The sequence below is a fragment of the Labrus bergylta genome, chromosome 6, assembly GCF_963930695.1.
Source record: "Labrus bergylta chromosome 6, fLabBer1.1, whole genome shotgun sequence".
NCBI classification, from domain to species: domain Eukaryota; kingdom Metazoa; phylum Chordata; class Actinopteri; order Labriformes; family Labridae; genus Labrus; species Labrus bergylta.
In genome coordinates, this window is record NC_089200.1 from 21,148,846 (window position 1) to 21,173,733 (window position 24,888).

Genomic DNA, 24,888 nt, shown 5'->3' on the forward strand with positions numbered 1-24,888 from the left:
TGGTCCAAATCCGCTGATCACCATGTGCTCTATTATTTACTGTTAGCCAGCCAACACATACAATTCACAGTGATTCCCATGAAGTAAGAGAGGAATGAGGAAACAAGTTCTTCCTTCTATTCTTTTTCAATTAGTTTGTCAAATAAGGAACTATGTTAGATGTTATTTCATAATAGAAGGCACAAACAAGGAGATTTGGCTGAGTTGTCAATGTGGAAGTAAAACAACAGACACATCAGCTACTGAATTGTATTACATTATTTCATTCATTCAACCTTTATTTATACTCGAAAGATCATTGAGGGGCAACCCTCATTTACAATGACATTGAGTCATTACAGAAATAATTAGAAAACAGACATTAAATCAAAAAGAAAAACAGGGGACAGATAATACAAGACTGCTAAAATCAGTCTACAAAAGTCTAAAATGTACTAAGATAATTAAGCGAGTACAAAACTGCAATAAATAAACACCCTTATGTAAAACAGTTACAAACAGAGATTGGGAGGCTTAAAATCAGGTTTCTAAAATGCCCAAAAGGTAAAAGTTAATTTCCCTCAAGAAGACGCTGTATGTTGTTCCAAGAGTCCGGTGCAGGATAAGAAAAAGCAGATTTTCACAGTTCCGATCTGACTCGAGGAACATTCAACGGTAAACGCCTTGAGGAACGTGTCTGATAATGCCCAGTTGAAAGATGGATAAGTTCTGTCAGGTATGAAGGTAATTTTTCTGTGAGAGCTTTATAAATAAAAAGATGCCAGTGCATATCATGTCTTTCTGTTAGAGATGACCATCCAACCTTGTTGTACAAGATACAATGATGTGTATCATAGGGGTCACCTGTAATAAATCTTAATGCAGAGTGGTAGACAGACTCGAGACATTTAAGCGTTGTTCCAGGTGCATGCCTATAAATAATATCACCCTAGTCCATGATAAGTAACATTACAAGTTACATGATAAGTGTATTTCACCTTCTCTTAAAGGGATACTTCACCTGTTGAAACATGAAACCGTATTGACATTGGGTCATATATGTAGTAGAAATATGAAATAAATGTTGAAGTTGGTGCCTTCTTGGCCGTGAAAAGGCAGAAAGTGTCTTTTTGGCTCATGTGGATGAAAGACACCAAATCCCAGAATGCACAGCACTGCAGGCCACGCCCACTAAGGTCCTCGATTTCAGAATCAGAAATACTTTATTAATCCCAGAGGGAAATTCGATCGATACAGTTTCTCCAAAACATACAATATAGCAGTAGAAATATATTAATAAAAACATTTACAGACATATTTACTTCAACACATGAGGTCATTTCCTCAACTGATTCAGAGATTTCTTCCAGAATTGATCTTGGAAATTCCTGTCAGAAAACAGACTCTATGTCTGTGTCCATAGACAAACAGTGAGAGCACCAACACTACCAGTCCGCCCCGGCTCAAGGCGGCTTCTCGTCCTCACCGCCGCCGACAGGCAGGCCTTATGTCTCTGCTGCTGAGCTGGCAGTGGCCAGCGGTGGCCAGCAATATAGCCGTGAGATGGTTGCTGCCGACAGACCAGTCTTGTGTCGCCCCGGCGGTCAGCGACGGCCCTGGTGGCCAGCGCTAGTGGCCCCAGCGGCCAGCGAAAGCACAAGACCGGCCTATCGGCAGCAGCCGTCTCTCCGCTATATTTATATTTTTTCGCCATTATCAGCTTTCTCCATAGAGCCTGTTAGCATAGCTTTCGAGCAATATGGCGGACGTTAAGTTTCGATTCTGGGAGTGAGTTCCCACACACTGATCTGTGATTGGTCTGTAGGTTCAGTGGTCGAAAATATGAGGAACTAGCGTTGTAGTTTCACACCGCTAACCCCAACAGCTTCCAGTGACGCAATATGACGATATTTGCGTCACTGGAAGCTCCTTTTCAGACTCAGAAATACAGAACTTTCCAGTCTCAGGAGTAAATTAGGGCTGGATGCACGACCATTTAAAAATACTACCAGTTTACTACTGATACAACGCTTAATGCAAATGGGGGAAGTATCCCTTTAAAGTCTGTGAAGATTGTGTTGACATTTTTTCTCAATGTTGCTGACATTAAATCTAAAAAGCAACATTTGATTACTTGAAGAAAGTGAACACATTTTTTTCTGCTTTTCATTGTTTATATATGGTTATTATTGACTGGTATGGTATTTAACTTGTCACTATTATAGTACAGCACATTAAATCACATCAAGATCCATTAACATTTCCTATCATTGAAAAGACATCACATGTGAGTCATACACAGTCATATGAAGTGTCATAAGAAGTCTTATATGCCTCATGGGATCTTATTGTGTTTTTATGGTTAGGGATGAAATGTCAGTAAAATCACTCACTCTTATGACAGCAGTGGTTGCCATGGTAACTCTGACAAGATCAGAGATCAGTCATTGGTGGATCCAGGAAAAGGTCAATCCTCGTTCCAATTGGTCTACACAGAGAAATCCTTCAATATAGGCAAATATCTGGACAGGAAATGTCATCTTGGGGGGTCGGCAGTAGCTCAGTCTGTAGGGACTTGGGTTGGGAATCAGAGGGTCACTGGTTCAAGTCCCAGCACAGGCCAAGTCCAGAAATTGGCTTGGTAGCTGGAGAGGTACCAGTCCACTTCCTGAGCACTGCCAAGGTGCCCCTGAGCAAGGCACCTAACCCCCCCACCAGCTCAGGAGCACCCACTGCAGGCAGCCCCCTCACTCTGAGATCTCTCCATTAGTGCATGTCCATAGGATCTTGTTTGTGCATGTGTGTGTATTTCAGCCTATGTTTGTGTAGCATGTTAACTAGACAGAGTGTAAAAACAAATTTCCCCTCGTGAGATCAATAAAGTATACATTATTATTACATATCTTATTTGTTTGTATTTGCATATTGGGAAGATGATCACTATTTACGTGCCATCGTTTCGACATGCGAGCCGTCATCAAGGATATCTCAAAGCAGAATTGTAGTTATTTCTTAATTTCATATGAATGGAGTTTATCATGGAACCATACCTAATGTGAGCTGAACTCTGTACTCTGATTTCTTCAATGCAGCATCTAGCAGGTTAACAAGCCAAAGCCCCTCCTGCATCTGCAGATGTTCTCAAGTCTCCATCTTCATTTCAGTATGAGAAAGGACTGAAGAATGGAGGGTAAGAGCAAACAAAAAGCATGTTTAAAAGATGGTGTGGCGAACAGAGTAACACTTTGCACACTACTTTGAAAACTACTGTATAGTATGTTAGTGTTCTTTAACATTGAACTATTGCTTTCTTCCGATACCTTTTTCAAATATATTGCAATTTCTGAAGAAAAACAATATCTAGGGAAGTTCTTACACTGCAACTCCTTTTGTTTAACATTTCCATTTTTGTCTGTAATTACACAAAATAATTAAAGAAAATAACAAAACTTTTATATTAGTTCATTCTTACCTTTATTGCAAAAGACACATCATATACCCTTCTATGTAAGCCTCTTGTCTTTTTCCTTTTTTTGTCAATATTTTTGTGCATGGTATATTGTTAAGCATGCATATCAAACAAAAAAATAAAACTACATGGGTGGCCTGTAATAGAAAAGTGATGCCCATGTACCTTCTTTCTGCTCTTGCAAAAAACATACCCCACAAACACATTCAGTTGCACTTTTGTGAATAGTTCTTTTCTTATTCACACAAAAAAACACATAGTAAAATACCCCAAAGAAACAAGAGATACAAAGGGCTCCTACTAAACCCTATAAAACCCTTTCACTGGGGGGTAATAAAGAGAGGAGAGGTCTCTTTATGAGGGAGGGGCTGACTGTTAATGAACTGCTCATATACTGTCCTGATTCGGACAGATTAACACAGTGACCTCTCACATGTGGAAATAACTATTTGTGTGATACAGCAGCATGAGTTATGTTTATTTGCTGATGAACTTCAGATGCTTGTGTGATTTTTCTTGTTATTTAAAACATCTTTATTTGTCTCTCCACTATTCAGGTCAGCAACTTTTTGTTTACCTGTTGACTTCACAGAAAAACAATTGTGTGGCTCTGAATTGATATCTACTATAGGTTTTGTCTGTTGTTTGAACAATATGTCCTGCTTTTATGTGTTGAAATGCTTACTGTGCAGTATAAAACACAACCAACTAAACATCTACAGTTCTTTAACCGTAATGCACCTAAGAATGAAAGCAATTTAGATCAGCTTACTTTCAGAGTGACCTATAACTTAACTATAAACACACACAAACACTCACACACACACACACACACTTTAGAGAACAAACCCAAAATTATTTTGTGACACGTAACAAACCTTTTATGAAATTCATTAATTTTTCTAGGCTGATGAATAGACCAAACCTGACACAGTTAGAAAGGCTAGAACGTGCAGGTATACTCTCCAAACAACTAAATGTGCTTTGTCCTGTTTGCTTTGTGTGCTTAAGCCTTTTGTTGAACCAAGTTCTTTTCTCTGCAATACCTTCTGGCACCCAATGGCTGAGGTGATGTTGACAACTGAACAGTTGGAAAATAAGTCTTGTTGACTGGAGAGCATTTTACAATAGCCTATTTTTGAAAAGGGCAACCCCCCCCCCCCCCCCTTTGCACATTGTCTATTCTTAATAATAAACACTGAAGTGAAGTACAAAAAATAACAACTATATCTGCCTTAAGGAGAATAAGGGAATGTTTTGAAAAGCATGTGAAGTTATTTCAGTGATCAAGCCCTAATTAAGTTTATGCAATAGGACTTTATGAGTGAGCTACATTTGTTATTTTAACCTTTATACACTTTAAACGAAATAACATCAACTTGAAGTAGAAGAACATACATCTACACATACAACATGCAAGAAAGCTCTGTAGCTTTTATCTACACAGGGACTAAAACAAGTATGTATTAAATAAGATCCAGCTGTAGACGAACTAATAAGATCAGTGTGATGCCTTTCAGAAAAAATTCTGTCTTTATTAACTTGACCTGTTAAGTAAACTGGATTCATGTGTAAATTATTTTGCATGTTAGGAAACTCCAAAAATGAAGGTCCATAATATTTGAAGTTAATATCATGTACTTTTTTCTTTATCCTGTTTTATATAGGATGTAAAACTCTGTTGGCCTTCATAGGCCTATACTGTTTCTAAGTGGGGTATCTTTTATGAATCATCATCATATGATCAGTGTTTGCTTATTGTGGTCGAACTGTGTCACATGTGGTCAACATGCATTAACTTTGCCTCGGGTATCTCATGATAGCTGTCACAGGATGAGGACAGACTTTCATCTTTCTCTGAAGATCGTGTTCTGTCCCTTCACCATCTCACATACAGCCTATAGACTACGAGCCTGTAGCCCCCATACACCATAGCTTACATCAAGATGTTGCAGATTGCATGCTTTCATTTCTACATTCAATGACAACAAGTTTGAGGTTAATTAGCATATCATCTTCAAGAGAAACTGGTAAATGACACCGGTTTCATCTTAATTCATTTTACGTAGCCTGCTTCAAATAGCCTATTTGCCTAAACGTTTTTTTTTTTTAAATAACAAATTTTAATATGGAAGTCGAATTTAACAATTTATTCCGAGAGTGAGGGGTAACTTTAAAAACAAACTATTTAAAAATAGTTTGTTTTTTTAAAAAAAAATTTAATGCGAGCTGTAAAGCCTTAAAAAAGAGAGTAAATTACTTTGAAATGAACAATATAACTCCGCACCTAAAGTGTAGCACAGTCGCTGTTGCTGAGTCGTTGCGGCAATAAACGGAGCTGTGCAGAGAAGCAGACCTACAACATCCGGGCAATAGTCAGCTTGCGCAGAAACGGAATGGCGGAGGTAAGTGAGCGAAAACGAGAATTGTTATGACCCGAATGATAGAGAAACTGGACCGTATTTAAGACTTGTGTCACTCCGTTAGGTATGCATGACTGTCGATGGTTTTACTCGCCGTTGAGCACCACCTGAAAGAGGGTTACTACGGGGCATTTTAACCGGGAAGCGGAGGGAGAAATGGAGAACGTCTCCAGCGTATCGCCTCTCTCCGCGTTCTTGGCTTTAAAGAGCCATTCCCTCTGCCTTGGTAGTAAAGCCGGGGAGACAAAAGGGAGCCCGGCAGGGTTTAATACAGTGGTGCTGAACTATTTCAGGTGTGTCCCGGCGACGAAGTGGATTGAGTTAAAACAAAAAGTTCGAGGAGATGTCACGACTCGGCGGCGGTAAACTCTTTCGGAAAAAATGAGAACTAGTTATTTCCTTCTTGCTACTCGTAGTGAGCCGGGGAGAGGAAGAGACGTTCAGCACCAAGTCACAGGAAAGCGCCCCTGGTCAGACAGACAGCGCCCGATGGGTTGGGAGAGGCACGTTGCATTAATATTTGGGGTTTTATCCAACTTTAACAACTTATTTGCCCAGTAAAGCTTTCGTCAGCATTATAGTTCAACGAGTGTTAGTAGGAACTCGGTGTGAACTTGTCTGGGATTGTGAATATGGTTTTACAGCCTGTCCTGTTGGCTACTACTAGAACTTTTTTCACCTCTATGTGGTCCCAGCTTGTACGCCTTCATCAGAGACTTGCGTCACACTTTGACTTAAATCTTTTTGGCTTGAACTTGTGTATATATATAAAAAAAAAACATGTTTATGTAGAAGATAAATGTCCCTTTAGGCGTATTAAACCTGCAATTTGCTCTGCTGTGATTTTAAAATCTATCAAAGCACAAACAAACAAAAGATGTAGGAAGTTGTGGATCATTCTGTTGGAGAGTCAAGTAATCTATAAAGTAAGGAATTTTAAAGTTTGAATTTTGTGTCACTGGCAGTCCATGTATGACCCTGCAGCAGGTCTTCTAGGTCATAAAGGGCGGCCTCAGAGCCAGGAGTCAACTGATTTGTAATGGGATGAGCCGCAGGATCAGCCACTATCTGAGCCCTCATGTGTTTTTTGTGTACACTTGGGCCACAGCTGCACAGAGGAATGTCTGTTCATTGTTATACACCCCTTGCTGTTTCTTTACATGACTACATTACTGTTTTTAATGTCTGTGTGTGTAGGTTGGTGAGAGGCCCCTGAAGATAAGCGTGGAGGTTGTGGCCTAGAGGAGACTGGATGAGGAACAGAGATGGAGGCCATCGGCAGGAGAAGCAGAAGTTTCAACAGGCCTTAGAGGAGTTGGAGGCAGACTTTCCCCCCCATGAAGATGGCAACGCAGTCCCACTCTGTTCGCTCAAGTTCAGCTGTGTCTGCAAACATAAAAGTTAGTTACCATATTTAATCCACATTATATTAAATATTTTGTGGACATCTGGAGACCCAACATTATTTACACACCCAAAGTCAGAGTAGTCCTACTCTTATTATTGAAAATCTCTTTTTTGATTTAAATTACTGATCTAATCAAACATGATAACTTAATATAGCGCTAGTTTTCAATTCTTAAAGTAAAGTCTGAAAGACTGGCAAACATTATTTCCACAAATGTGAACAACATTCTTTTTTAATAAGTCATTTGAGGACCAAAAATCCTTCCTCACCCCATGTAACAGAACCCAGAAAAAGTTGAATACAAACAGAAAAGCATGCACATCTGTCTTGGATGGTACAATTTCCAGTGTTTGCTGTTGTTCTCCGCGTTCACAATATTTAAGTCAAAATATGGAAACAACATGGACCAGTCTTGAATTCCCCTAAAACTGTATTGGCTACTTCAGTGTTTTGTTTGACCAAAGACTGTTGAACATGGACAGAAACAGAATGGTGTCAACATTCAACAGAACATAAGCACAAGTCGTTGTGCAATATGTGGTTCAATGAGAATGTGTTGTTTTTTTAGATTAAGTGCAGGTGTGGTGTCAGGATTACAATCTTGGCTGGGCCTGTTAATATCAGAAGTTAAAAACAGTTCCCCCTTCCTGTAGCCTGCTATATTTTAAACGTTTAAAGACCTTGCTCATGACTATTCTTTGAAACGATATATAGACAGCCTTTTGTTCACCTGAAGACTACTCATATAGGTCTATTTATTGACACCCAAGTAAAACATGCTGCCCTTATTGCCAATGCAAAAATAATGTTCGGTAAAAGTAATAGCCTAATCCTATTGTTTTTTTCTATGGGTGTTGAAGACTAATACAACATCTTCTCATCCCATCTTGTGTAACTTCTATTAAAAAACACTTTTTCACGACCATAATGGATAAATATCTGTTTATGTTGATAGCGGGGAGGGAGAGTTATGATATGGTTGATGGGTGAGCTACACTGACTTTAAATTGGAGAGTGTCTAAAGAGTCACGAAATGCAAACCAAAAAACTAGTGTTTTTTTTATTTTGGCAAACTTTTTATTTTATTCAAGACACTTAAAAGTGATGTTACTTTTTCAAGAAGCATTGATCACAACAAGCTTAATCTGAGAGAAAATTGAAGTATCACTTGTCTATTCCTTTTGAAGTGTTTCATTTTGGAAATATTTGCCATTTCACATTTAAAGATTGTCCTTGAGATCTTTGAACCGACAGTTGTCCCCCTGTATCTCTCTGTCTGTAGGCCAGTGAGCTTCCTTTAGAGGAGTTGCTGGCTCTGTACGGCTACACAGTTTCAGATCCAGAGAAGAAGACCTGTCCCATGGCTGCCAGCCTGCCAGACATGACACTGGACAAGGTAAAGTTAATCATAAAGAACAGGAAATTTGTATTTATTATTACATTTAGTGTATTTTGTGTTTTTTTTTTGTTTTTTTTGCTGTGTTGTTCTGACATATGTGTGTATGTCTATGTGTATATATGTATATGTGTGTATGTTTGTTTATTGTACAGGATCAGATAACTGAGGATCTCTTTGCCGGGGAGGAGGAAGAAGAATCATCAGCCGATGATCTCACCCCCTCGGTCACCTCAAACGCCTCAGATCTGCTCTGCCGCCTCCAAGGTAAATTACACACAAAACATACTAACAGATAAGAACATGACATTTAAAGTTTATCTGTTCTTCCAGTAAACAAAATTTGAATATGCACACTATGGTCCTTTTCTGATTGAGAGAGGACTTGCCTTGAGACTTTGTTTACAGTGACTTATTATCTCATTGTTTGATTTTAAATCAGTGCTTTGCTGAGACTGGAGCTTGCAGAAAGCTTTGATTTGTCTGTTTTTTTTGTAATTCATGGGACTAAAATAACTGCCTTGTATGTCTCATCCTAAAGGATGTCAAAGAAACTAAAGTATTTCTGAACTGAATAGGCTTCTTAGAATAAACAGCCTTTCATAAGTAGGGATTCAATGTAAACAGCCACAGTATTTGTGATGAATCCATAGAAAATGATAAATTCTGAGTATGTGATGGGTTTGCTGCTTAGTATCCCTTAAAAATCATGGAGGGATTGAATGAACATATGGTTTCTTTAATATATTGCCCAGTTTAGAATTAGGTGGTCACACGTTTAGTTTACTTTGACCCCTTGTCTGTCACATATTCATAAATGAAATATTTCAGGAACTTCTTGAGAGTATTTCATTACAGAGCTGGAACTTAGTTCACATGACCCATGAGTGAAGTAAATTGGTCAAAGGTCATGGTCACTATGACCTCACAAAACTTTTTTGTGTCCGAAACTTACATTTTAATTTGCCAATGATTACAAAGAAAATTCCACACAAATCCCAAATAAGACAGAATTCTGATTATTTAGTTAGCAACACCTCGAGGTGTCAACTTTTAATGTAGGCAGGGCCTTCACATGGGGGGGGGGGTCAGAAGCTTGTTAATATTAGCTTGTAATTATATATTATTTATTTCTGTATTTGTATTTTAAGGCTTGACATCACTGCCACTAGATCAATGTCAGACCACACAGACCAAAAATGTATTTGATTACAACTTCCACAAAAAGATTCAGAGTGAGCAATATTGTTGATAATTAAAAGACCTTTTTTTCAGTTAGCTTCATATATCCTCTATTCTGCAGACTATCGTTTATGAGGCCGATTCTGTCTTTTCACTGCTTTATAAATGTTTCTGATGGATCATGATCATGTCTGGTTGACATGTCTGGCATTATGTCATTAGTATAAGAAGTATCCAAAGGAATTATATAGTATTTTACTGAAGCCTTTTCCCAAACAAATTACATAGCCATTCAACAATCATCTAAGAAATAGGCTACATTACTCGATTTATAATAGATCATATTATGTATTTAGTTAAAGGCTTTATATGTGATTTTTTTGATCCAGTTGCCCTTGAGCACCAGTATGAAACCAAAACAATTCATTGTTGTGTTAGCATGCTAATGCTAGCGATCTTTATTAAGCTCGTATCTTCACACTGCATGTAAATTTACCCGAAACAACCATGATCTAGAAACGCAGTTAAGCAGTGAATACAGTATGTTATTCTTCTTTTCTCTAGTCCCTCAATTAAACAACTTTTATATGTGAGGGGAGGAGTCGGCCAGCCGTCCGGGCGACGTAAACAAAGTGAAGATAGGACTCAGAAAGCATCACAGACAGTGGGACTCGGGTGTTACACCCACTGTAGACAGTCATGACTCACAGATTGATTTTCAGAGGATATACTTGATTTCTGTTATATTTAAGTGTGAAAAATCAAATATTAAGCCTTTAATTATGCTTTAATCTGCAACTTAGTTTTGGTTTTGTTTACAAGCAAATTTAATCTGCTCCCCGAGCTTTCCTTCAGTTCTATTACCGACATGCGCACACACACTCACTTCTCTATCCCGCTCCATCTTCTACCTTGTCTCTATACCTGTGTATGTGATCTTTTGACGATAGTCAGCAACAGCAAAGAACCCTCCATTGTCACCATGTAGGCGAGCCTCAATAATAGCATACAGCATATCGTAACAATCCAAACGGTGTGGAATTCAGTGCATGCGCTTCAGATACTACTAGAAAGACATTTGCGAGCAGTACAGAGTAACAGTAGACTGTCCATTAGCGGATGGTGATCTTATGTAGATAAAAAATTAATACAAATATTTTAATGGCTGGCAACTATACCTGGGGTCGCCCAGTTTTTTTTTTTTGTGTTGAGGAGCGGGAGAAAAGGCAAGCCGGCGTGCAAGTGATCTAGACTTATGTGGTTCATTCTGATGTGCCGTTTCCAACTAGACTGTCCTGCACTTAACTGTGCAAACATTTATATAACATCCAGAGGAACTGCATAAATATAGTGTAATATTTCTGTATTTTGAGAGCCAGACTTGGAGGAATTTTAATATTTTGTGTGCGATCTTTGCAACCCCATGCCGAAATTCAGGCACTGTTGAAGGATGAAATTTAATTTGTATTTTTAGGGTACTGTGACCTCAAAAACATACTTTATTTTTATTTATTTATTTATTTTATTTAACCTTTATTTAACCAGATGAAGAACCCATTGAGATCAGGATCTCTTTCACAAGGGTGACCTGGCCAAGAGGTCAGCATCACATGTCAAAAGAAAAGTTACAATTAAGTGACAGTATAGCTTCACAATATAGTGTTTTCAATAAAAAGAAAGTGTGGGAGCTGTGACACAACAATAAAACAACAATTTAAGATTTTAAAAACACAGGCCCTGTTCAATGGTCTCACGCTGTCTGTCCCTCAAGATACAACGGAAAGCTCCAAGTGGAATAAGTTCAGGGAGTTTTAATTCAGTCTGTAGAGTATTCCATGCCGAGGGGGCAGCAAAGCTGAAAGCTCTTTTTCCTAATTCAGTCCTTACCCGAGGAACAGAAAGAACAAGTGTAGTACAAGAACGCAAGGCATAGCGACTGCTTGTTCTCTGTAATAAAGCACATAAAATATAAAGGAATCAAGCCTAAAAGAGCCTTATAGATTAGGGTCATGTGCGTATCTGTGTGCACTCAAAGAAGGCAAGTTTGATTTCAAATACAATTCACAATGGTGGGTGAGACGACTACAGCCAGTGACAAATCTCAGTGCCGAATGAAAAATAGTGTCCAAGGACTTGAGACATTTGGATGACGCACTCAAATAAAGCAGGTCCCCATAATCAAGAATGGGCAAGAAGGTTGCTGTCACTAATTTCTTTCTGACCCTGAGAGAGAAGCAGGTTCTATTTCTAAAAAAGAACCCAAGCTTAATGTGAAATTTAGTGACCAGATTATTGATATGAGCTTTAAATGAAAGCTTCTGATCTAGGATAAAACCCAAGTACTTGTAGTTTAAAACCTGTTCTATAGGTTTTCCTTTAGATGTTACAATATTTGTAATGTTCTGTGGTAGCACCTTTGTATGAGGGAAAACCATGAGCTTGGTTTTATCTGTGTTTAATACCAATTTAAGATCATATAAACGCTTTTTAATATTTATATTATAAAACTATATATAATATTTTTAATAATTTGTTCAGTGCATCCTTAGATGCACTTTTATGATTATAAAAAAGACACTGTGAGAAACTGTAACATGACTGATTTATGAAGGCATATAGACCGTTCTCTCTGTTATAGTTGTTTTGATGTTCATCCTGTCTATCAGTCATTTCAGAGCTACTGACTGCTGTCTTTGTTGAGTTTCACATGAAAAACCACAGATTTAAATTAGCATTTAATTATTTCACTTTCAGAATTGTTTTAAGAGTTGTTGGAAACTAAAATAGGTAGAGATTATTTGAAGATATTTGAAGTTAAATATTTTAACATAATTTTTTTTAAATGAAAGCCTCATCCTCCTCTCTGATGTTTTGTTTCTCAGGTGGAGACAAAGACAAATTAGTCAGCTCATCAGATGAAGACTCTGACGATGCCTCTATTCCCTCTAATGAAGAGCACAAGGTAGACCACTGAGGACGATCACTTAATTCACACCTACAGCTTCACTCTGACTCTAACTTAGACTCTATAATCCTATTGTAGATTCTGATGGAGTCTGATTTGATTAATGGAGAGTAAATTGCACAGAAAAGCTGTCATAAAACAAATGATCAGATTTCAACAGAACCATTAAAGCCACATGCAACTCACAAAATGTTTCAGTCATGTATGAAACTTTCAAAACCATTACAGACTGTATTTGTTTTCTTCCTTAGGAGATCATGGTGGGCTCTATGTACCAAGCAAAAATCCCTCCACTTTGTCCATATGCTTACCAGGACAGAGGTAAGCAGCTGAAAAGATCATTCATTACTGGTAGAGGAAACAGGTTTAACTGTTCTTCAGTATTTATTATGTCTCTTGTGCTTTATGCACCTGCTCATTTCTGGTGATTATAGCTCCTCTGTGTAGAATCTGATTGAGATGTGGAATCATCTCCATCAGAATCTGTCTTTTTGTCTTACTCTTAATCAGTTTTCTTGCCCTTCTACCCTTCTCAACCCCCCATCTTGTCCCCTGCCCCTTTCTCTGCTTATCACCTCATTATCTTTACATTCCTGTGTTGCTCTAGCCTACAGCAGTGAGGACCAGTTGCTGTGGAGGCCAGATGTTCTACCCATGCAGGAAGTGGAGGAGTTCTTGTTGTATGCACAGAGATCGCGTGGCCAGGAGGGGGCAGCATGCTTACGAACACAAGGAGACACTGTCCAAGACAATGAACAGGTAAGGTCCCTTTTAAATTGGAAAATGTAATGTTACGCTTAATCATTAAGTTGCTTCATTTTAATTCACCTGCCTTGTTCAATCTTTGTCAGCAGCCATTCTGTGACAAAAAGCAACAATGGCCCACTCCTGTTACCTCAACAATGGAGTCTAACCTTCCCAATCTCTTGATTCACAGGCCCTGTATGAACTAGTGAAATGCAACTTTAATGCAGAAGAAGCACTTAGACGGTTGAACTTCAATGTGAAAGTGTTAAGTGGTAAGAAACTTCCTGTTTGTACTTTTTCCTACACTTATAGTCCACTAAAAACACAAGTGACAATAACAGATTCAACACTTCTCTAATAATAAAAAATATTTATAATTACATGTCACTGTTTTCAATTAAAGTAAATTTCACGACATACATATTTCTGACTTCTCCCAGCTGAGAAACTAATGTTCCTCTGTTTGACTCCTGAGGTTTGAGTTGAGCAATTCAGTGACAAACTAAGAGAAGAATATAATTTTATTGAAAAAAGCAAGGCATTAGCTTGTCCACTAGTTTAAAGAAAACTCCCTCATGAAGAGACATGTTCCAGAAAATCCATCAAGTAAAGTTACAGATGCAGGGTATGAACACACACACCACCCACAGCTTAAGGGAGCCTGAGGTCATGCGTTGAGCTCAATAGTCTGCAAAGTACTATCTGAAAATGAATACTTGAGTCCTTGGAATTCATTTGTACCACGGAATTTGTTAATCTGATTTTATACAATAAATTCAACACCAGCTGATGACTCCCGCTCACCTAAAGAGGAAGAGTTCACTGATCTGACCTACTGACCTCTTGTTCAGCGGTGAAGCTTCACTTCTACTCCAAGATCTTTGCTGTAGTGGAGTTGGAAAAAACTTTTTTATTTTTGAGAGACATCTCATCTGACTTTTCTGCAGCTAGCTTTATCAACACAAAATACAAGGCAAACCTAGACATTGACTAGCCATTTCAAAGAGTAAGAAAAAGATAAAGACTACAGTATTTCCCACACATATACACTATACAGTATATGGGTGGGCCGCACAGGTACTTCAAAGGCAGCCCAAGTATAATTTCTAAACATCCAATTTGTTTCAATTTTTTTCCATCCGTATATGATCGTCATCTAAGATGGACAGACTAGTGGACGGATGAGTGTAGCGTCTTCATGTTCTGCAGGGAGGGAGAGCAGGAGATGTTCCGCCGTTACCTTCCTCTTTAAATGCACTGATTTATGAGCGATCTCATGTTAAATATGAACCTCGTAATGCCTTTGATTTAATCATTTGTGTACATGGCTGCTTCCTACACAAGGCTCAACTGATCTACTAGTGATCTAACAGTGAGAATGTTTTAAAACGGGTGTTGTTTGGGCGACGTTGTAAATTGTTCTTATGATGAAGTGGATAGATGCAGCTGTGTGGGTGGATATGAGAACTGCAGGGAATCAAGAAGAACAGATTAAAGATGTTGTTCTTCTTTCAATAGACCCCCCCCCCCCCCCCCTTGTCACCACCACAGGTATAGTGTAATACTGTGGGAAACCCTGGACTGTAAAATAAAGCTAATGTTGTGATGCCTATATACTCTCTTGTTTTTCACTTCCTTTAGAAGAGCTTTGTGCCTGGAGCGAGGAGGAGTGTAGGAGCTTTGAGCAGGGTTATCGAGTTTACGGGAAAAACTTCCATCTCATTCAGGCCAATAAGGTGAGTATTGAGACGAGATGAAGGGACCGTACAGTCAAACGTTCCTTTTAGTTTTTGCTCAAACCTTCCTGATGAAATAGCTGCTCAAAGCAAGCAAAATGTTTTCTTCCTCGTCAGGTACGAACACGCTCTGTTGGGGAGTGTGTGGAGTATTACTACATGTGGAAGAAGTCGGATCGTCACGAGTACTTTACCCAACAGGCCACCAGGCTCAGCCGCAGGAGGTACAACCTGCAATCAGGGAGCATGTAAGTAGTGTTAGAATACAAATGACAATATTCCTTTAAGTCAAACCAAATACTAGATTTGTCAGATAAATATATATGTAAAGAGTGGAGAGGCATGTACTTCTGCAAACAGGCTGCTTCTAGCAATTTTGTCTTGATTAATTGATATTCTGCCACCCTCTCCAGCTTTTTACTGTCAGACACACGCCATGCTAAGCTAAATTTGGTTGTGTTATGTGTTGCAGGGAGGATGGAGAGCAGGACGGGGAGGTTGGGGAGCTTGAGGGCAGCAACAATTCTGCTGGCTTGTTGTCTCACAGCTCTGCCAGGCAGCTTGAGTCCCCATTACCGCCTCAGTCGAACCTGGACATGGACAAACAAGGTAACATTTAGAGGTGTTCACTTACAAGCTCCTTATGTTGGCAAAAACGCTGGTAACAGTTGATACCATAATTTGCTCTCTAAAAATGGACCCAACGTTGAAGCAAGGGTTACAGCCATAATGGTCATATTGTAGCAATCATCAAATAGTTACATCGAGACGGAAAGGTTATCATCATGCTCTTTCATTTGGTAATTAAAGCATCTAGTGAACCGGTCCCATACACAGCTTGCCATGGAAGTTTTTGGTGGTTTTAACAACACTAAAATCAAAAAGAGCTGAGGACCTCCACCCATCTATTTGTATATAAACCATTAACATACCATGTCAGACACATTCTCCAAATTACTTAATTTTCTGTTATTTTAAATGTCTTATTTTAATTACATGGTTTGCTTTTTATTTTGACATCACATTTCCATGATGAAGCATATTTATGTCTCACCTCCTTTGTTTTCCCTGCTACTTTCTTGCTTTTTGTCTGTCTTGTTGTGTTTATGCATGGCTGTCTGCACGTTCATGTATCTGTGTTATGTGCATGCACATCTGGGGACATTCCAGAGGAGGAGGGCCGTCCCCGGCGAAGACGGACTCCCCGCTTTCTATTAAAGCCATGAACTCGGTCCAGACAGGCCACAGAAAGCAGGCTGGGCCTGCAGGTAAAGAAGGCAAAAGAGAGATTGAATTAGAAATAGAAAATTAATGTTGTTATGTCGATTGGATATAATGTCTGTAACCGATCTGTAGCCAGAAATTGAACTCTGGTTAGAGTTGAGAGGGACAGAGTTGAATGTAGAGGGGAATAAAGCCTCATCTGCAGTAATTGCACTAAAGTCATCTTTTAGATAATATGAGATACATTTCAGAATTATTCAGCATTTGTCTTCTTGACTTTTGTATGTGTTTAAAATTCAGTTTAGTGTATTTGATATTTACCATGACATCTGCTGAAAAAGTATCTCTACTGAAATAAAATGGTAACTAAATTCAAAATCATTGTTTTGTAACCAAAATGTAACCAAAATCCTTATATATCACTAGAACAGTTTAAAGAGGAAATTAACAAAGTCGATTAATATGGTTACAAGTATGGCACATGTGCTGACCTAGTGAAACAGACAATTTGTAAACATGTTTTTAGCAACTTTTAGGGAAAATGTGAATAATATCATGACGTAAATAAAAGTCATTAAAAAAAACTAGTTTAGTAGCCCCTTTTTATTCATGTTTGTGTCAGTTGTCTTCAAAAATAAGACAAACACAGACACCATGATTAAAAGTTTCTTCATCAAAGTGTAACATTTATACATTAAATCTATCTATTTATCTTATATATTAAAGCTAGTTTAAATGAAAGCATACAGTAAGTGAACATTATAGGAACAAAAGAAGCAGTTGTAGATTGCAGGAGTGCAGTAATAGTGATACATGTGGGGTGTCTGTAATCTCTTGTTCTCTTGTACACCTGTGCAGATGGTGAGCTGATGATGGGGCTGTCAGACCTGTGTGGAGACGAATGTCCACAGCAGCTGTTGGCCTGTCCCTTCTCTCTCCCGCCCATGGATCCCCTGCGGCACCCTGGCTCAGGCACTTGTTGTCCCTCAGCTCCAAATCAGCTTCTGTCCCAGCCCTCCCCTCAGAACTCCCCGTGGTCCTGCGGGAGTCCTCTGTCCTGCCACGCTGACCCTCACCTCCAGGGCTCATGTTTCTACCAGCTTCACATGCGGGGTGGACCTTTTGTTTCTGATGGTCTTGACTGTGGTGAAGAAGGAGGTGTGAATGTCTCCCCATTTGGGATGCAGCTGGAATTTGGCCTGCCGTCTGTCTCCCATCCCTCACCTGCTGTCCTCCCATCACACTTCCAGGCATTTGGCAGCCTGTTGCACCCTTCTCCTGTCCAGCATCCCCGCTCTCTCACACAGTGACTGCTCATGGGAAAATGTAATCTGTGGGGTGCCTTGTATCGGGATTTTGAAAAGTCAAGGACATGAAGTGCATTTACCTAACTTTGTGAAAAAGGATGGACCTAGAACCTGTGTTGAGGGATTACATGTTTGTCTGAACCCCTTCTTTTAAACTGAGACACTTGAACCTCCTCTCCGTTGTTAAATAAAATGTTGAATCTTTGCCAAAACAGTGCAATTAACCAGCAGTAATTTATACATTTCTGTGAATTCTAGGTGAGTGCAGGTGGTAAAAGCTGCAGTGACCATTCAAACAATCCAGAAGCATCATGGTTATGATCAAGGACTGATGATGTTCACCACTGTTTCTTTTTTTTTCTTTTTTCTTTTTATCTTAATGTAAATGTTAAACTGCTGTTTTGTTTCTTCAAAATCCTTCCAGCAAGAGCCAGTGATCATTTTCTTTATGTTTGTTCTTGTCATTGCTCAGATGTTTTCCCTCTGCAGCTCTTTGAGGTCACCCCATGGAGAGTAAAATGGGGACTTGTTTGAATACACAGTGTAAAGAAAAGGATTGGTTTTAAACAATAGAATTGTTTATTATGATTAAATGACCGCTATACAGTCTGGTTATTTCCCTTTCAGACCTTCATGTTTTATTCACTTCAATTTTTTTTTCACTCCACCTGTTTGGCATTTTTTTTTTTCACCATGATTGTTTTTTGATAAATGAAGAGCAGAAATGTAAATCCTCATCTATGTCTAAGATTTGAACATTGTTGTTTTAACTTTTGCTTCTTGTTTGCTTCTTATTTGATGATTAACAGGTACAGGCACAACACTTAGTAAACATATTTCATCTCTGTAACTATAATTTTAATGATTTATTAACGATAAGAGCCCACACATACAGCAACTGTGATAATCTCTAAATCCATTAAATGATTAGTCAGTCTTTCCGCTATGAACAGGTGACTTACAAACAGATCAGATAGAAAAACTATGATTTACATTTAAGGGATTAGGACACAGCTAATTGTTAAAATAAAATCATGTGTAAGATCATCTTATTGAATTTGGCGTTACATTGATGGGGTTTATATTGTCAGAGTTTTAGAATTCGACAAACCCACATTTCAACATGGAATAAACAAATATATCCTTTTCTACTCGAATGTCTCCTTAACTATGCCGATTCAACACTTATACGGAACAATGTCACATATTTATTGGTATGCAATACATTTCTAATAGAGTTGATTGTTCAAATATAAAGAACTGCATTGTGAAGGCCCAGGTTTCTTTCAATCAATTTCCGCTTTCAGACTGTCATGAAGTTTTTTTTTAGAATAACAAATTTTGTGTATCAAGTCGTAAAAACATATGTATTTTCTTATGCATGTCGGTTATGTGTAAGTCACAGGAATAGTTTCAAGGAAGGAAAAGATGTAGCCTCACCTTCCCTTCATCTGTGTTACCAATATTTCTTGTTTCTGTCTGTAAATGTGGAGCTCTTTCTGTGATTCCTGTTCAAAGCAAAGCCGGGTGCAGTTCAATGTTCGTTTTGTCTTGGATTGTTTACATGGGAGGGGTTCAGAACAAGACCATGAAGGCAGGAAACAGCACTGAATCACTGCCAACTCTTTATGTTTCCTTTTCCTTTAGCAATTTATGTATTATACAGCTTCTGTTATGTTTGTTTATAATTATTATATTTTGTAAAAAATAAATAAAATGATTATGTTTAAAAAGTAAAATGGGTTGGTTTTATAAGTAGTTATTTTAAAAGTTGATAAAGCACCTGAGCTTATTTTTGAGATTTGTCATATAAGCAGGAAACCTATTCATAATAACCAAAGTGTAATATACATGACAAACAGAGTACCCTGTGCACAGCCAACTGCGGTTCTCAGGTGCTGAATGATTGCTGGTACATACAATGAAAAAATAAATTGACCGTGGCACACTGATAATTACTTTACCGTCACTTAATTGTGCAGGAGCAACATGTTTCGCCTGAAGTTTCCACAGGTTCCCCAGCATCGTTACAATAGGGCTGGTTAAAAAAATCGATTCATCAATGCATTGCAATTATTATTTTCCCAATTTAATGTCGATTCAGGGAAATCCTGAGATGGATTCTTCTTTCATTGTAATGACACCCCTCTCCACTGGGGGAACTGTGGGTGCTGTGAATTCACAGGCACACTTTTGCATTTTAGATCATACTGTACTTTCACATTTTATTCTTTGTTTGTTGAAGAATAATGCATTATGAGTATATTTTTGAGTCAGTTTGTTTTAAACGAATACAAACACATAATTATTTAACAAATATAAAACAAACATATATGAACGTCGCACAAAAAGGTATTTGTATTTGGTAGATTATTTCTTTGTTGTAACAATGCTTCCTTGCAATAAATCTTATACCGTTTGAAAGCCTGTTTATTTCCCTTTTAAATGGTGCCACATTTGTAAGGAACAGGCATTTGTGGGGGAAGCAGCAGAGCTGAGTAAGTGGGTTGTGCCCATGAAAAACTTGGCAAATCTTCTCTGCCAATGGAAACAGCTTATTCTGCTCTTGCTATTGACCCTTGTTTTGAGCTTCTGATACCCCAGGTGCTGACAATCGGGTGCCTGATTTGCACCTGATTGGCAGCACGTGTGAGCATGGGCCCTCCTACACTGGTCACTTGGTGTCTGCTCTAAACATGACATGTTTGATTGATTTGGGTAGGGCCTGTGCCATAGGGCTACTTCAAGCTGGTGTCCCGTACAACCAAGTTGCAGCATTATTTGGAGTGAGACCTACTACCATCTCCAAACTGAAGGCCAAGTTACTTATAACAGGGGATGTCAGAGACAGGCCGTGAAGTGAGCTTCCCAAGAAGACAACAACCCAAGAAAACTGTTTCCTAAACCTTTCAGCACTTAGGAACCGTAGGCAGTCTTCTACAAATTTGCAGTCAAGGTTTGTAGGACGTTATGGATGATAACTCTAGCAAGACAATCCACGCACGCAGCCAATCTCCGGTCTCATAGGGCTGCCAGGAGGTTTGTTGAGTTTATGTGGTTTGTTTATAATTTTAACTTAATTTGTTTTTTGGACAAATAGCCACAACAGTAAGTACAACACAAGCAAGGATCTAGAAAAAGGAAATGTCAGTAAGTGCAAACGATCAGCTTTGAGTCTGATCAGACACAGGCTCTGTTGGACTTGGAGGTGGAACAGGTATCCTCATTTCTAATACCTGGAAATTCAATAAACTCTTCCCACTGAGCAACAACTCATTTGAATATCACACAATGATGATTTCTGCTTGCGTTAAAATGTACATTGCCCAGGCAACAGACTTCCTTGCTCTCTTTTGCTCATTTGACCTCACGCAGGTCCCAACTCCTCCAACCCACAAAGCTGGCAACACTCTAGATTTAATCTGACTCCGAACAGCTGGACAGCAAACCTGACTGTCACCCCTCTGCATCTATCAGACCAATTCTTTATTCAATTCACAATCTCCGTGCCGGAATTCCCTCAGGCACACCCACAAATGGTTTTATACCACCGAAACATTTGATCGCTTAAGCCAGCACAGCTGTCTAATGAGGTAATGGCTGCTATGCCTGCCCATAAGGTCTTTACCGCACTCTCTACAGACGAGGCTACAGACATACTCTGCGCCACACTAGCCTCATCTCTGAACAAACTCTGCCCTCTAGTGTCAAAACCCGCTCGCAAAACCTAGTCCATGGCTCACTGAAGTCATAAGAGAGCAAAGAGCAGGGCTGAGGTCAGCAGAGAGAAAATGGCAAAAATCCAAACAGTCCGCTGACCTCAAAGACTATAAGCAAATACTTGTCTCATTTTCCTCCAGCCTGAAAAAGGCCAAGATAACATTTTTATCACAACAAGATATGCATAATAATGTTTTCTGCTTTTAACTCATCGCTTCAACCATCTCCTCCACCACCCTCCGATCTGTTCACACCAGACATATTTGACTCATATTTTACTGAAAAGGTTGCAACCATCAGTAACCAATTTTCTGAGCATGATCAACTCAGGCACCAACCAAAAGTGACTCACTCAACTCATTCACCTCTCTGACTGAGGATAAACTCTCTAAGCTTGTGCTAGACTCTCAGCCCACCACCTGTCCTCTGGACCCAATACCATCAAGCCTCCTGCAGACCATCAAGCCTCCTGCAGACCATTTCCTCTCCACTCATGCTGAACTTAAGCATATCATCAACTCCTCTCTGTCAACAGGTGTGTTCCCCATTGCATTCAAGCAAGCTTGGGTCACCCGTCTGCTCAAAAAACCCACACTAAACCCAGCCCAGGTTGAAACAGATCAATTTCTCTTCTGCCCTTTCTGTTAATTATACTCCAGCACACAGTCTTTAATCAAGTCTCTGAGTTCCTGTCCAGAAACGATCTGTTTGACCCAAATCAGTCAGGCTTTAAGCGGGACCCCTCTACTGAGACTTAGAATCACTACGAGCTGCTAGAGCTGCGGGTCAGTCCTCAGTTTTATTATTGCTAGACCTGTCTGCTGCCTTTGACACAGTTAACCATCACATCCTCCTGTCCACACTCTCTGAACTTGGCATCTCAGGATCTGCCCTCTGCTGGTTTGTGTCCTACCTCTCCGGGCAATCTTTGAGAGTGTCTTGGAAGGGAGAAGTGTCCAAAGCGCACAGCTTATCCACAGGGGTACCTCAAGGGTCAGTGCTTGGTCCCCTTCTCTTCTCCATATACACAATATATATACACAATACTCACTTGGTTCAATAATCCGCTCTCATGGCTTCTCATACCACTGCTATGCTGACGATACCCAGCTCTTCCTGTCATTCCCGCCAGACGATGTTACAGTCTCAGCAAGAATCTTGTCATGCCTTGCTGATATCTCTAAATGGATGAATGAACGCCACCTTCAACTCAATCTTTCAAAGGCTGAGCTCCTTGTCATTCCAGCCAGTCCCTCTATGCAACCACAGATCAATATCCAGCTTAGTACAACCAAACTCATGCCCACAAAGTATGCCCGGAACCTGGGCGTCATGATTGATGACCAGCTAACTTTTAAGGTTCAAGTAGCCTCGATTGCCCGGTCATGTCGATTTGCCCTGTACAACATCAGGAAGATCAGATCTTACCTGTCAGAACATGCTACACAGCTCCTGGTACAGGCTCTTGTGATATCATGCATGGATTATTGCAACTCTCTACTGGCAGGTCTTCCTACATGCACTATCAAACCCCTGCAGATGATACAAAATGAAGCAGCACAACTGGTCTTCAACCTTCCTAAAAGAGCACGTCACTCCGCTGTTCATCTCCTTACACTGGCTCCCAGTTACTGCTCGCATCAAATTTAAAACTCTGCTGCTCGCTTACAAAACAGCTACAAAAACGGCTCCTCCTTATCTAAACTCTATAATCCAGGTCTACACTTCCTCCCGCACACTACACACTGCTAATGAAAGAAGTTTGATCCAACCTTCACAACAGGGTCCTTAGACGCTAACTAGACTCTTCTCCTGACTGATTGATGATGATGATGGTAATGACGATGGTTTTGTTTGATAACGACGACTTTTAAGATGGTTTCTATACTGATTAGAACAAGAACTGCCGTCAATATCGTGCTTTGCCTCTGTGCAATGCCTGTCAGCACCTGTGTGTCCAATCGGACTCAAAGCTGATCGTTTTCACTTACTGACGTTGTTTCCTTTTTTCTAGATCCTTGCTTGTGTTGTACTTACTCTCTGATGTACGTCACTGTGGATAAAAGCATCTGCTAAGTGAATTGTAGAATTGTAGAGTCATTTTCAGTAGGCCCTGTTAATTAAAAAAAAAAATTGTGTTATCTTAAACATTTGGCAGATAATGTGAAGGTTAAACTCTGAGGGAAGTGAAATCAGAAAACATGTCTTAGACACCGGTTGCCAGGTGGTTAATTTGGGCACCCCATGTGCAGTAGCCCTCGGAGCAGGTTCAGGTCTGACCTGTGGCTCCTTTTCCCCATGTCATTCCTCACTCTCTCTCTAGCCGTTTTCACATATGCACTCCGGATAATATCTAGATATTTACAGGAGGACTTCTCCGGAGATTCTCCTGACCTAGCCTTTCACATATGCTCCTCACAGCGGGGGACTATCCCTGTCAGAGGGGAGGGGGATTGGGGATTGTGTGCCTTTATATCAATGCTATGTGTAGTCCAATGGAATGACAACATCCACAAAAGAGCGGAGAACAACATACTGACGAACAGAAAACATAATGCAGCTGTTTAATTACGTGCACGGAGATCGTAATAGTCACGTCATTCTCTTTCCATTGGCTCAAATTGAAATCTCCGGAGTATATGCGGTCGCGTTCAGACATCAGCTCACTCGGATTTTCTGCAGATAAAATACTAGGGGTGTGGCCGGAGAAACTCCGGAGAAAGTCCGCGCGAAAAATGTGGCTGTTTGCGTTCACACATAGCCTAAAGCCTGTTTGGGTAGCCAAATCTCTGGAGTTTTTCAGGAGATTTCCGTATGTGTGAAAAGGGTTTCTGTCCCTGATTTCCCACTCTATCAGCTGTCCAGTCTCTTAAATAAAGGCAAAAAAGCCCAAAAAGAAATCTTTAAAAAAAGAAAGAAAAGAAAACATGTTTGGACCCTATGTACAATTTTTTTTTGGATTGTTTGTTTTTGAATAATTTTATTTTGGTCATTCATTAAAATAACTAAATATCAAGAGTCAAACACGTATATGTAAAAAGTCCAAAAGTAAAAAGTTGCATTTTAAGGTGTTTTTAACTCCACCATTTCAAGTCATCGTTCCATAGTTTAACTCCCAAAACTGAAACACATCACTTAAATTACAATCACCTTCCCTTGATTACAAAAAATGTTAGGTACCAACAGGAAGACTTTTATTTCTAGCTCGATAAAGTTTTTCTAAAGTTTTCAAATACAGAGAAAATGTTAGAGTGGAGGACCTTATAAATAAAGGATCAGGAGAATCATATAGTACCCAGCTTTATTTATAACTCTAACAGCTCTTTTCTGGA

The 24,888-nt window shown here is 39.4% G+C and overlaps 1 protein-coding gene across 1 annotated transcript; it reads left to right on the top strand.

The window, feature by feature from the left end:
• Window positions 1-5,737: 5,737 nt before the first annotated feature.
• mier2 (mesoderm induction early response 1, family member 2) lies at window positions 5,738-19,575 on the top strand. The gene is given in 13 exon segments (XM_065955980.1): window positions 5,738-5,853; window positions 7,069-7,271; window positions 8,562-8,675; window positions 8,831-8,942; window positions 12,740-12,819; window positions 13,074-13,143; window positions 13,430-13,581; window positions 13,760-13,841; window positions 15,211-15,305; window positions 15,423-15,553; window positions 15,778-15,914; window positions 17,388-17,785; window positions 17,787-19,575. Coding segments are annotated over 12 exon segments (1,638 nt in total). The 5' UTR covers window positions 5,738-5,853; window positions 7,069-7,208; the 3' UTR covers window positions 17,991-19,575.
• Window positions 19,576-24,888: the final 5,313 nt, after the last annotated feature.